We start from the raw sequence: 13836 nt of genomic DNA, 5'->3' as shown, positions 1-13836 counted from the left end.
GCTTGTCAACACCATTTTGTGGTCCTCTCTCTCTTTTGCTCTTTAAGATGTGAAGCCATTATGCCCATTATCTTCACGGTAACCATTTTAAAACTGGTGCATATGGTCCTCTTTCTAAATTCCAAATTTGCCCACTGGTTGGTGACCCCGGGCTTACACTTTTTGGTGAAATTCCCTGCCAGTGCTATTCCAGCAGGGAATCTAACAACATTTGGAGGGTACCACAGTGGTTACCTGCTATAAACATTAGCTCACCAGGTTCAGACCAACTGGCAGTGACTGGAAAATTCAAATCTTGGCACACAAGGGAGCATAAAAGTATGAGGTATGCTCTCATAATGTCAAGCTATAGTTTGGCATTCCAACTGAATAGTCCCCAAGGCGATAGGGGAGAGGCCACAGTACAATGGGAGAATTTGGGGGGGGGAATTAAAAATCACGTCTGCATCCTCTTCTTAGGTATGTAATTTCATGTCTTTATGCATGAGAGAATTACAAGTCCAGGCATGTATTTTATTACAACACTGCTGGCAGGTATACAAGAGTTTTTAAAATCAGAAATATTTTTCAAGCAGCAAAGGTCTGGAGGGCTCCATGTGTTTAAAAAGACCGGACACAGCCAAGCAATGGTTTTCACTTAAGATGCAGTCAGAACCAGTAGTGTCTTGCTACAGATTAGATTCTTGCATATTTATAATGGAAGTGAGGCCTAGAAAGATGGTTTTTTTGGGGGGGCGGGTTACAGAAATCAAATGGGATTTTAGAAATAAAGCCAACAGGAATTTGCTTGTAATGGAAATTACTTCTCTCTTTTCAGAAAAGCTGAAGATAATTCAAAAGCACCTGAAATATTGCTGCTTGCACCTTTTCAGCTCTTTGTATGTTTGGCTCTTGAAAGAGCAATGCTGACTCCTTGGAATTTAAAATAATTTTTCCAGCCCTGCTTTTATGATACACTAAGCATCCCATTTCCGAGCAGTTTAAAATGTCAGTATAAAAAAACCAAGAATTCAGCTTCCTCCACAAAAGCACTAAGTGTTGCAGACCCTCTCCATCACCTATTCTATGATTTGAAGCCCATGTTAGAGATAATGGGACACCACTGTGTCTCACTATTTGAGTAAGCTTCCCCATTGCCCCCACACAGCTGGGAAAGCAGAGACTTCCTGTTATGTCTGAAACAGATACGGATGGTATTTCATGAGTATAAAATAAAAAATTGAAGAGAAGGCAAAAGCACAAAAAACCCCACAACCCACCACTATATCTGATTCCACTGTTTAGTGGAGATGAATTAAATATCTCTCTCCAAACTTTATACTAATATACATTATCTTACCTACAAAGCTTTGTTTTTTACTCTCCCACAGAGGAGCTGCTCGGACACCATTTGCTACCAAGGCAAAGAAAGCTTTCTTTACCTGAAAGACAAAATAAAACAGCATTTTTTAAAAAAAAGGACATAAAAAAAAGGATTTTTAAAAATCTTATCACACAGCTTGATGCTGAGGAGGACATGACAGCTACAATTTGCTAGAAAGGTATGGATGAGTTTCAAGCCTAAAGAAACAACATGGATACATTGAAACACCACTCTCACTTGTTCTATATCCATTTGGCATTACACTTGTATGTACAAACCAGAACAGTGATTTAGTTCTTGGCAGCTTCCCAAACTCAAGGACATGGAAAACACTTACCGTATTTTTTTCGCCATATAGGACGCACTTTCCCCCCTCCAAAAATGAAGGGGAAATGTGTGTGCGTACTATGGGGCGAATGCAGGCTTTCGCTGAAGCCTGGAAAGCGAGAGGAGTCGGTGCTCCAGGCTTCAGGAGAGCCCCACCGCCAGCCCCACAAGCTCTGGGGACAGCGGGGAGGCGGAACGCCGCCATCCCGCTGTCCCCCGACCTGGTTTGGAGGCTGGTGGCGGGGAGAAAAATGCTTCTCCCTGCCGCCAACCCCCGCAAGCTCGGGGGACACCGGGGAGGCGCAGCGCGCCATCCCACTGTCTCCTGACGTGGTTTGGAGGCTGCCGGCGGGCTTTGCCCGACCCCAGCCCCGCAAGCTCCCAGAGCTGCCTGTTCTGGGGGTTGTGGTCGGCGGACGCTCGGGCTTCCCCCACACCAGCCCTGCACCTGGGGGGGGGGAATAAAAAAAAATTCCTTTATTCCCCCCCAAAAAAATCTAGGTGCGTCCTATGGGCCGGTGCGCCCTATAGGGCGAAAAATGCGGTATTTTATAATAAACCTGCAGTATTAGCCAATGAATATCCCCCACCGCCTTGTACAAAATCACATTCATTGCTGCATTTGTGTTTGCCTCTGGCCTCACCCACTACTAGCCTGTGGGAGGTTGTCCAGAATGGAATCTGGTTCCCCAGCTGAAAAAAATGTTCCCCATCCATTTCTAAGCCATACTTTGTTTTAAAACATGGCTTAATCGTGAATGTGACTCCTAGCCTACTGTGTGACGCACCCCACCTCTGGTGGGTGCTATGTGCAGCACAAAGCAAGCTATTGTATGGCTTATCAGATCAAGTAAATCTAATTTGTGTCAAATGTTTGTTATTGGCTTATTTCTAGCTTACCATTCATTTGTATGAAATATGACAAGCCATGTTGTGGCTCGTTTGTGCCACACACAGCATTGTATAGAGGTGAGGTCATGTGTTTAAAATCAACTATGACTTAGCATGACGTGCAAACTTAGCTCTTCTGGGGGGAAAAAGGTCACCTGAATCCACTGGCATGTTAAGACTTTAATCGTGAGAAAAAAATGGTAAAGAATGGAAGACTAGGTTTCCTTCAGGCTATCTGGAGGATAATATACTTTTGTTCTATATAGGTCTTAAGGTTTGAGTGTTGACCTCCCAACTTTATGAAAGCATGCATTGTATAAAAAGATCTGTCTATCATCAAAGACAAGAGGTTAATTTATTTACCTACCAGGTCCAAGAAGATAATGCAACTACATTATAAAAGGATATATTTTTAGTAACGTACTTTTCATTGTAAACAATTCAATGTGACTTTGAAAGTCAACGAATATAGAAGGAGTGTATTTTGTGTCAACTGGAAATGCTAATTTATATTAAAATGTCATGTTAGAAGAATATATGTCTCTCAGAAAATCTGTTCCATGCTGTTTCTCTGTTCCTACTCTGCTATATTCAGTGCTCCTTTTCAACTTTAAAATGATGCTACAGTGAAAAATGTTAATATAGAGCTTCACAGTCTAAGTGTTGGCTTCATTATGATATTTTTATTTTAAAAAATTCTAAAATGACCTTCATCCAGACAGATCCTAGGTAGGTATATAAAAATTATAGTTTAGTGGGCTTACTTGTAAATACTGGCATGCAATCCTTAAAAGTTACTTTGCCAAGGTATTTGAAACCTTATGCCATATAATTTATAAAACAAAAGATAGGCATCTGTTCAACATATGATTTTAGAACATATTTGATAGTTCCATTTTCACAAGCACACAAAGGCACTTTGTCACTAACCCTTTTCCATTTAAAAGGAAGGGAACTTCCATTGGTCATTAGGACTGATGTCTAATTATTGATTCAAAGAGGAAGAACATTTTTTAAAAAAACTTTTAAAATATCTTTGAGGCATTGCATTCTGAAAACAAGGTCATCTGTATCACAGGCCACAACCCATGTATTGTATTAATAAGGCAACTAATGGTTAGGAAATGGATTCTGAAAATGGACAACTCACCTGTAGTGTAGTGTCAAATACCACAAGCTTTGAGCTTGTTGGAACAATATCATAACACTTATGTGACCTCATGAATCGCATGTAGATATCACTTTCTGATTCGCCAACAGCTGTAAGAAAAACAATTTTTTAAAAAAATAAATAAAAATGCCTCAAACCATATGAATGCTATTCTAATTTAAGGAAGGAAAAAGTGGAATTCGCAACAACATTTCTACTGCAATAGTCATATAAACTTGGGCATAATTTTTAAAGTTATTGATGAGAAAAATCAATGAACAAATTTAGTGGGTACAGAGCTCCAGAATGAGGCAGGTTCACTTCCCTGATGAAAGGCAAACCCCAGCAAGAAAGCAGAATGCCTGGAGAGTAAGCAGTGAGATGAATATTGATTTGAATGACTACACATGTGAAAAGGAATTTACCTACGGAAATTAAAAAGAACATTGTTTGTAAAGATGATTTATTGGCAGTGGTGAGAATGGATTACATCTAGCGAAGATTTTAAGTGGATTTCAAGAAAAAAGGATGTGGCAACAACAGAAGAGAAGGACATATGTTGGCAACAGGAGCGGGAAACTTCATTTTTTAAAATTGTATTAAATTTAATTAGGTTTGATTTGTATTAATTTGCAAAACTAATAAAAATAATTTGAAAAAAGGAGAAAGTAAGCAGTGAACCTTTAATGAGAAGTCGAGACAGCCGTTTTTCTATGGTAATGATATGTTTCAGCATATTAACAAATATAATCAGAACCATGTACTTCCTGCATGCATAAGAATTCAGAGCAGACTACTAGGCACATAAACAGCCCAAGTGGACTCCCAGTGTGACAAACACACTGGGAGAGCCAGTGTGGTGTAGTGGTTAAGAGCGGTAGTCACGTAATCTGGGGAACCGGGTTCGTGTCTCCTCTCCTCCACATGCAGCTGCTGGGTGACCTTGGGCCAGTCACACTTCTGTGAAGTCTCTCAGCCCCACTCACCTCACAGAGTGTTTGTTGTGGGGGAGGAAGGGAAAGGAGATTGTTAGCCGCTTTGAGACTCCTGAAGGGGAGTGAAAGGCGGGATATCAAATCCAAACTCTTCTTCTACTTCTTCTTCAAACACCTGCCTGAAGGTTCCCTCAGCTTTGCTATGATTTGCACCTCTGGTTTCATGTTGCACGATTATTGCCATGTTGGAAAAAATAATACATAAAGCGGCCCTAATGTTACACCTGAATCAGCACCGATATTTAAAACCCAGTGTTTAAATATTCATGGCATTAAGTCCCAAATCAGATTGCTGTTGCAGTTTTGGGGCGACAATGCAGAACAAAGAGAGCAAAAAATATGAGTGGCTTCTAGAGGATGTCAACATGCCACACAAAGATTCCTCCAGAATGGGCGAGTTGAGATGGAGCCACTTCACTATGCTTTGAGACAATATAAGTTAACTGTCAGCCATTGTTAGAATTTCTATCATGCTTTAAATCTTCTTCAGGTTGCTTGTCACAAGGTTACAAATTAAGCTTAGAATAATTCCGTTATTAAACTATTTCTCCACCATCACATCAGGTAATTCAGGAATCACCACACTGCCAATTGCCTTTCAATACATTTGTGAATATTTTATTTATTCTGGAAAACCTTTTCAGTTTGCTTCTAGATATGGTCAAGTTAGCCAATATCTGGGAGGGGCTCCCTTCCACAGACATGGCTGGAATCTAAAATTGTGGCTATACCCAAGCCATATAAAGATCCGTTGCAGGTGGAATCCTACTGCACAATATTTTTGACTAACCATGTACACATAAAATCAACATTGATTCTTAATCTAAAGCCATCATTCATATTAATCATCTGAACTCCAATAGTATAGATATTAAATGTGGGACAAAGCAAAGTTTATTATAATTTTTACTTATTCTAACACTAGGGAATAGACCCTTTTGCTATTACGGCTGAAGTTCCCTGCAATGCCCTGCATTGTTTAGCAGGCTCTGGGAAGTGGATAATCTAAATGCAGTTGGAAGAGGTTGAGTCTCTCATATGGCTATAGTTACAGCTGCAGTCACTTCAGTGCCAGATCTGCTCAAATCCTGGCTTACAAGACATCACTTCCTTTTGCTATTAGAATCTGGACCTCGGCAGACATTTCAGGGGTAAATATTAAACGAAGATACTGTATCTTCGGAAAGTACATGGATGATATTATGCTAACTACACCAAAACCCATGGAAACAGCTCAAGCAATACAAGAACTTAAACCAACTTTGCCTCTGTCACAGGGTGTGTATTTCCAAAAAAACTGAGGCAATATGTGTTCATATCCCTCCTTACACACAAAAATCAGTCAAGAGTTTATTGAATATTAAAATGCATTATGTGAAACTGAAATATCTAGGTATATTTATCACTATAAATTTTAACAGACTGTTCAAAGTCAACTATAATTGGCTCTGGCTCACTATTAACCACAATATTTAAACGCTGAACAAAAGAAAACTTTTCAAAACTAGATATATTAGTGGTAATTAAAATGGTGACTCTTCCCAAGTTAACATACCCCTTTCAAGCTCTTCCAGTATGAATATTGCCTGTACAATCATGTCTATGGCAATAGAAATAGAAATGTAATTATTTTATTTTTGAACAATGTAAAATCCATGTTGGGAAGTTTCTTTATGTGGCCTATCATGACTGGGGCTGGAGAATCCTGAATTGTAAAGGTAAAGGTACCCCTTACCGTTAGGTCCAGTTGCGGACGACTGGGGTTGCGGCGCTCATCTCACTCTATAGGCCGAGGGAGCCGGTGTTTGTCCACAGACAGCTTCAGGGTCATGTGGCCAGCATGACTAAGCCGCTTCTGGCGAAACCAGAGTAGCACACTGAAACACCGTTTACCTTTCCGCCGGAGCAGTACCTATTTATCTACTTTGATGGGCTTTCAAACTGCTAGGTGGGCAGGAGCTGAGACCGAACAACGGGAGCTCACCCCGTTGCAGGGATTCAAACCACCAACCTTCTGATTGGTGAGAATCCTCAATTGTACTACCTGGCAAATCAGCTTCACCATGCAATTCCAATTACCATGGATGATACAAACAATGGGTTTGTATGCAATCTGAACAGATATAGGGTCTCCCCTTTCATGCCTTTTTGGACTCCAATAATAAATTTCAAAACAACCCACATATACACAACAATTTTCTGTGGGATGTGAAACACAGGAGCAGTCAATTACAACATTCCTAGAGTGTACATGTTTAGACATGGGGAGGGATGTTTGTCCAGCCAGCAGGTAAACTTCCTGGGACAGACTTCCTCCGCATGGGACTAGAGGTGAGTGTGGCCTCACCTGTGCAGGTAATGATAAAAGCACAGAGAGGGGCAGCCATCTCTCTCTCTCTTCTCTTCCTTCGAAGAAGCAACATCTGCTAAGATGTCCTCTTGGCTCCCAGCCAAGAGAGGACAAAGGGACTATCTTCTTATAAGATAGAATCCAAATGTATATTACTTTATTAAGCTGTCTGCCTTCTGGGATCTGATGTGAACAGAATGTGAGTAAACTCTTTTTATACTTTTGTAAAGGACTGTGTCGTGTCTTGTATTTTAAGAGGGAATAAAGGGGAAATTACCAGAGTGATTATTATAGAGGTTCTAGCGAACCTGAGCAAATGCTACCATTGCAAATTTAAGATAAAGGGGAATGTTTTACTCTGCTGATATTTTGGGAACTTGTTAACACAAGTTGGATAAGGATATAATCAGTCAATATATCCTCTCCTGCATCCCTGAACATTCCCACATTTTCTCCAAACAGCAGTCCACTATTGGCTTAGAAAGGTGGCTGTACTTGCTGCAGCCCTATCCCCTTTGTTTGGTGCTCCATCCCCTCTTTTATCACAAAAATCAAACTTGTTTTTGTGTAGATAATGTTCCCATATTGGAGGACAAACTTAATGAAAGTCTACAAAAACTACATGTACCATAGCTTCTGTGGAGGCAGATCTCTACTTTTCTCTAAAGGTATTAGAGAGGCAGTAACATGTAAACTTTCGGAGTTTGAAGGTGTGGTGAAACACTGCAGTAGTAATATTAAGGGTTTGATTTTAGACTATCCAGTAGCTTACTGAAATCACAAGTGAACGGCACAGAAGGCCTTAAAATAATGTTGGAGCAAGAACTGGATTTGAAGCTGGAGGAACAGGAATGGCAGGCAAGATGGAACAAATCCCCATGGTCCATCTCAGTTAGTGACTAAGAAAAAGCACTTAAAATGGTACAGAGGTTATCCTGTATAAATTATACACTATCACCATACTGTAGGAGGGGATGCCAGATAGTGTGTACTTATAACATCTCTGGAGGGATTGTAGAAAAATATAAAAGTTCTGGCTCTCTGTGTTTAAAGAGATTAGCACACTTTCAAATTGTAACATAACACCCACCCCACAACTAGCTCTTCCAAACATTTTTGAAAAGAATGATAAAGGATTATTTTTTAAGGAGTTGGATGCAGTACTGTTCCAGAGGAATTGTTGCAGGAAGATATACAGCGGGGGGCGGGGGGGCGGGCACTACCTCTAGAACAGGGGTCTGCAACCCACGGCTCCGGAGCCGCATGTGGCTCTTTTACACTTTTGCCGCGGCTCCGGGGCGGATACTAGCGAGGGGAGGAGGCGCATTGTGCGCCCCGACACTCCCCACTGTGGCAGGCGCTGTACTGGCTGTGACGTCGCATGGGGGCGGTGCATGCGTTAGTCACGCACTGTCCCAACGTCACCTTCCCACCCGCTGTCAGATCAGAGGGCAGCGGCGCGCATGCTTTAAATGTCGCAATGCTTTTGCGGCTCCCAGTTGTTGTTTTTCTTCGGAAACGGGTCCTAGTGGCTCTTTTTGTCTTAAAGGTTGCAGACCCCTGATCTAGAACAATGCTATATCCTGACGCATCATCATTCAGGGTAGTACAGCAGCTAGTGGCAGAACAATTATTTTAAAAACTCCCCGCGAAGGCCACTGCTGCTGCTTCCACTACTTACAATTGTAAATCTGCATACATTTGTTTAGAACCAAGCCAAAAATGCTGACCCACTTTCATGGCTTTTGAAGTGGGAAGGCATTTTTGGCTCAGTGCTACTTAAATATTGTTTTGCTATTAATGACCCAAAGAACAGCTATCTCTTCCCTCCACTTGCTCCTTCAAAATCTGATCTTTTTTGAAATACTGTAGCCACGTTTAACAAATGCCAATTTATTTAATTTGCAACTTGTATTTTCATATGGTTACAAACAACACCTATAATCTCATTATCAAAATTTCTGGCATTTAACCACTTACTTACACTACATAAAAATCACGCCCAACAAAAATCTTCCATCTGATAATCCCAAGTACTACGACTATATGGGTCAAACAGAATATTTTTTTTGTAAAACCCCTTTGTAACTCAACATTCCCTTTCTCATATATGTCATATATGATATACTTATGTATCTATCTGCAAGGAGGATGTTTTAGAGGACTTAGAGGAACCAATAGAAGAACAAGCATTTCAATTGAAATCAAATACTGATTTCCTCCAGACAGGAATTCAACTGCTCAATACTGACAATATGCAGAAAGTAAAAATGAGACATCTTTAAGAAACTGTTACTGTTCCCTTCCTACTGCAAGACATTTAATAATTCTACAGAGCTAAAAGTTACAATCAGTTATGCTCTAAAAACTGATACACATGGTATACCAGGGGTTGTGCTGAAGTACTTGTTCTGAAATTCAGGTAAGTCATTTCCACACCAGTGCTAGTTCTCCCATCCATTTTCCTTGTAGTGATGAAAAGAGAAAAAATAAACTGAGAGACACCTTTATTTTTAATTAAAACATTTTATACCGCTCGGTGTTCAAACACCATGCTTGATTAATTATTAGTATTTCAAGAAGCATGTATAAATGACAGACTGTGCTGCAAGTAATTAGGTACAGTAGAACTTGGATTTAGTCAAGACATGTAATGCATGCCTTTTCTGTTTTCTTCTGCAAAAGCAATTATGGTAAGTTGTGTAGTCAACAGTATGGACACATCTGCATAAACACTGGTTAATATACCAATGAAGTGAAGAGTTTATATATAATCCAAAGTATAAATCAGGGCAACATTACAGCAATTGTTGTTTGCATTAATCCATAAATGAAGATTCAATGACTTGTGACTGGTTATTCATTAAGACTAGAAATACCATGAAAACAGGCTGGAAGAAAGTATTCCATTTGTATACCTCCATCAAAGCTCAGGAGACTGCATGGGGAGGGAGATCATTTTATTTTATTCAACTGCTCTGTGAGGTAGGTACAGGTAAGAGACAATGACTGGCCAAGGCAACTTAGTGAGTGAAACAGGAATGTTACCCACCAAAATTCTAGAGGCAAAGCCAGACATGGATGATCAGTCAACAGATCTCCACTCATCTTTTTCAAAGCTTACAGTATAAAGCAACCTTTTCTCCCAGTCAATATCGCTCCAGTTATTAGCATCGCTTGCCTGGAAAAAAAGCAAGTTCCTGTCCCCCACTGGACAGAATGAATCCCCAATTAAATCAGGAAATGATACAGGGAGAAAAGGTTAAATCCTTGCCACTTCAGCTCTTTGGCACCAGTCAAATATGGTCTCTGCCCCCCTGCAGCTTTACCATAGATCTTGTATCTCATCTCGTTTAGTTACCTTATCACTACTGCATATTGCCTGCATGAATCACTATTTAAATTAGGAATGATGAACCTGTGGCCCTTCAGATGTTGAATAACTACAACTCCCATCATCCCTAATTATTGGCCATGCTGGCTGGCGTGATGGATGTTTGTAGCAATGTTTGCAGCAATGTCTGTAGGGTTTCAGGCTTCACACTCTTGATTTAGGGATTGGGAGTGGCCTTTCCTCTAAGGAGGTCCAGGTGGAATACTCATGCAAACACAAGATGAAGCTACAGCACTCTGCTCCTCACATCTAAGTAAGGAGATGGTTTTAACGAAAGGGCAGTTTTATACAAAACAAGACTACAAAGGGCAAGCAAACAACACTCCCCTTTTCAGAAACCATTATTAGGCACACTTCAGGATTCCCCACAACTATCTTCAGCCCTGGTGAAGTTTCCCTATACACTGGAAAAAGCAATGGGACACCAAATATTCACATTCCATTGATTGCTATCACTGGTCTTTATTTTTCATTAAAAGATTAGAACCATATTGCATGACAGGAGAACAAACAGTAATGAGACAAATACAGTGCAACTTCCTCCAGTAAATGGGTATTGCCTTAATATTGTTTCCTCAAATGTAGATATCAGGAGAACTACTACTTGAGTGCATACTCACATAAGTGGACAGTGTGACTGTGACATGCAAAAAATGGAAGAGAAACAGCAGCTGTCACTATCTTAATCAGACAATAGGACCACTATTTCCATTTAAGTCATATAAACTACCCAATTTTGGAAGCTGGATACTACAGCGCAGGTCTAATGTTTGTATTCAAGATGTTATTGGCAAGTGCAAAGAGCTCACACTACAATTCTACCTGGGAGCGAGCCCCAAGGAAGCCAGTCCCGTCATGTTCAAAAATTAATCAGAGAAAACAAAGCCCACCTGTCACTTAAGAATTCATAGCAAGTTTTTCTAACAAGAGGAAGTTTTTAGCTTAAGGCAAAAATGACTTACAGTACTAGTACTATACTTCAACACTTGGAGAGTCTGTCAGCATCTCCCATTCCTTTTCTTCGATATAAGATTTAAACAAATTGCTCTGACAGCAAGAATTCAGTGTCAGAAACCTTTTTGTCCCTGGCTACCAATGTGTAAAAAGATATCTCAAAGAACAAATGCAGTTTTGTATATTGTCTACTGCTTCTTGTTCTTAAAACTGTGCTGATGAGAAATGGATGAAAGCCAACATTGCAGCAGAACCAGTTATCCAAGATAGACTTACAGCTCTGCACCAACCAGTTAACAGAAGTGATAGGAATATAGTTGATGCTTAATAGTTTTATTCTTAGAAATGGTTTTGCAACCAAATTGAATTTTAGTCCAATTTGCTTTGAAAGCAAAGACACTAATTTCAGAACACATTAACACTATAAGTTCAAACTATACTACACAACAAACTGTTATTAAAGTTTCATGCCGAACAAACCAATATATCAGGACGCTCAATCGTTAATAAAGGCAACTTTTAATAACTGAAAAGTCTGATACCAAGGAAAGGAACCAGTTTCCCAATTCTTCCTTCACATGATTATAAAAATTAAAACAATCAAATACATTGCTTACTAAGACAAGTACAGCTGTTGCTAACAACAGTACTGCTTTTGTCACTGAACCATTTTCAGCTATGAAGTATGGTAATAACCTTATTCTCAAGTAAACAGATTAATCCATTCTCAGAATCATATCTCTATGGTGCTTTATAAAATTATTTTATACAGGTTGCCTACTGGGTGACATGAGCACCACATTTTTATTGGGAAGGTGGGCCAGAGAGAAAGCACCTCTATAGTTGGATGTATTGGTTCCATTTAATCAAGGCAGCAGTTCCTCTCCCTGTGAGCAGATATAATTTTCATGACTTCTATTCCAGAGCAGTCTCTAATTCACCCTCTTCTTGCTCATCTCCTGTGTGCCACTGGGGAGATGATTATGCATCATGGAAGCAAGTGGTAAAATTTCACGGGAAAAGATGTACGGTATCTCTTGTACAAAGGAAAACATTGCAGGTGTTTTCCTGGAGGGGGCGCAAACCAAGGGCTAGCTCTGCTTGTAAGATGTCTGTAGCGCTAAAACTCACAAATCTCTCAGGGACAGAAATCTCATCTGATCATATATTTCAATTCCCCCAATCAAGATGGAGCGAGTGAACGCAAACATCAACTTATCTGTGTGAACAGAACAGTACTGGTGGCAGGGCAGAGTTTTAATTTATCTTAAGTGGGAATCAAGCAATTTTTGTTCTCCTCCCTCTTAGAAATAAACCTATTTTACACGAAGCATCAATTTGGCTACAAGGTACATGCCCTGACCCTGAATGTCACAGTTCTTCATACAACCAATAGGGGAAAGGCTAGGCATAAGCAATGTGACTACTGACTTTTGATGAGAGTTGAAACTTGCTCCTGAACAGGATTAGAAATGGTGACAAAAACCTATTGTGAGTACAATGGACTTGTACAATATGCTGAGTACAATAGACTTGTACAATTGTACCAAGTAATCTTTTTAACATAGCCAAGACCTCCTCATCTTGTGCCCTCTGCTACATATTCTGGACAACAATTCCTGCCACAGGAGCTAACTCCTAGGGGCCAAGGTCCCTTCGCCCCCTACGAATAAAATATTTGAGGGGGCCAGGCCAAAAATAATCTCTTGTATCCATTTACCGCTTTATCACAAAATGCTCAGCTGAAGAAGAGAAGACACTTTTGACATTCCTAATGCAGTCAAAGCTTAGACCAAGTGTTTTAGCATCTTTAAAGCACTAATTTAAATTGAAGATGCAGTTACTCGGAAGAGATAATACATAAAAGCAAACATAACCATTAGATCAGAAAGAGAGTCTTGAGGCTCTACTACCCACTAAAGTGTGATTCTGCAGTCATTCCATAGCGAGACCCATTAAGAAACTGGTCTTGTTGATGTTTCAAGCCAACACATAGCAATGATCAAAAGTCAGTCCTATCATTCATGAGGTGGTCCAGGAAACCTTCCAATGCAAAGTTGCATCAAGCTGCTGACAGCACAATCCTGTATGTATTTACTCAAAAGCTACATCCTACTGTGTTTAGGATTGCAGCCTGAGTCCACTAACTGTCCTCAAAGTCTGCTAATCATAGGAGGAAATGGAACAAGTTCTTAGGGGGAAAACAGCTCTGTTGATTATAAAGCATTTTTTCTTTGTAAATATGTTCTGGAAAACTGCTTTTGATTGTTGTACTGCCTATAACTCTTAAGAGTCTAACAAACTGAGTCACCCAAAATTGAAAAGAAAAATGAATCCTTTGTTAAAAGATCTTTTAAATACGAAGCTCAGTTATGAGTGGGAATGCAAGAAGCATTATGTTGACTTGTCCAT

General features: G+C 40.0%; 1 protein-coding gene across 7 annotated transcripts in view; it reads right to left on the bottom strand.

Annotated features, from left to right (window-relative positions):
- The window catches only part of PRKAG2 (protein kinase AMP-activated non-catalytic subunit gamma 2), a 208647-nt gene that overhangs the window by 27905 nt on the left and 166906 nt on the right, over window positions 1–13836 (bottom strand). For all 7 annotated transcript variants that reach the window (XR_014212219.1, XM_082192434.1, XM_082192435.1 and 4 more), the window contains 2 exons: window positions 3732–3841; window positions 1340–1421 (listed from right to left, as the gene is read on the bottom strand). Coding sequence is in view for 6 of the 7 variants with exons in the window: in XM_082192434.1 (XP_082048560.1) it covers window positions 1340–1421; window positions 3732–3841 (192 nt within the window). In the remaining variant the exon portion in view is untranslated. The remainder of the gene's footprint in view (window positions 1–1339; window positions 1422–3731; window positions 3842–13836) is intronic.

The sequence above is a fragment of the Podarcis vaucheri genome (genome assembly GCF_965113315.1).
Source record: "Podarcis vaucheri genome assembly, chromosome: 12".
Classification (NCBI taxonomy): domain Eukaryota; kingdom Metazoa; phylum Chordata; class Lepidosauria; order Squamata; family Lacertidae; genus Podarcis; species Podarcis vaucheri.
The sequence above is the reverse complement of the archived record's forward strand: the minus strand, read 5'-3'. Positions and strand labels throughout refer to the sequence as shown.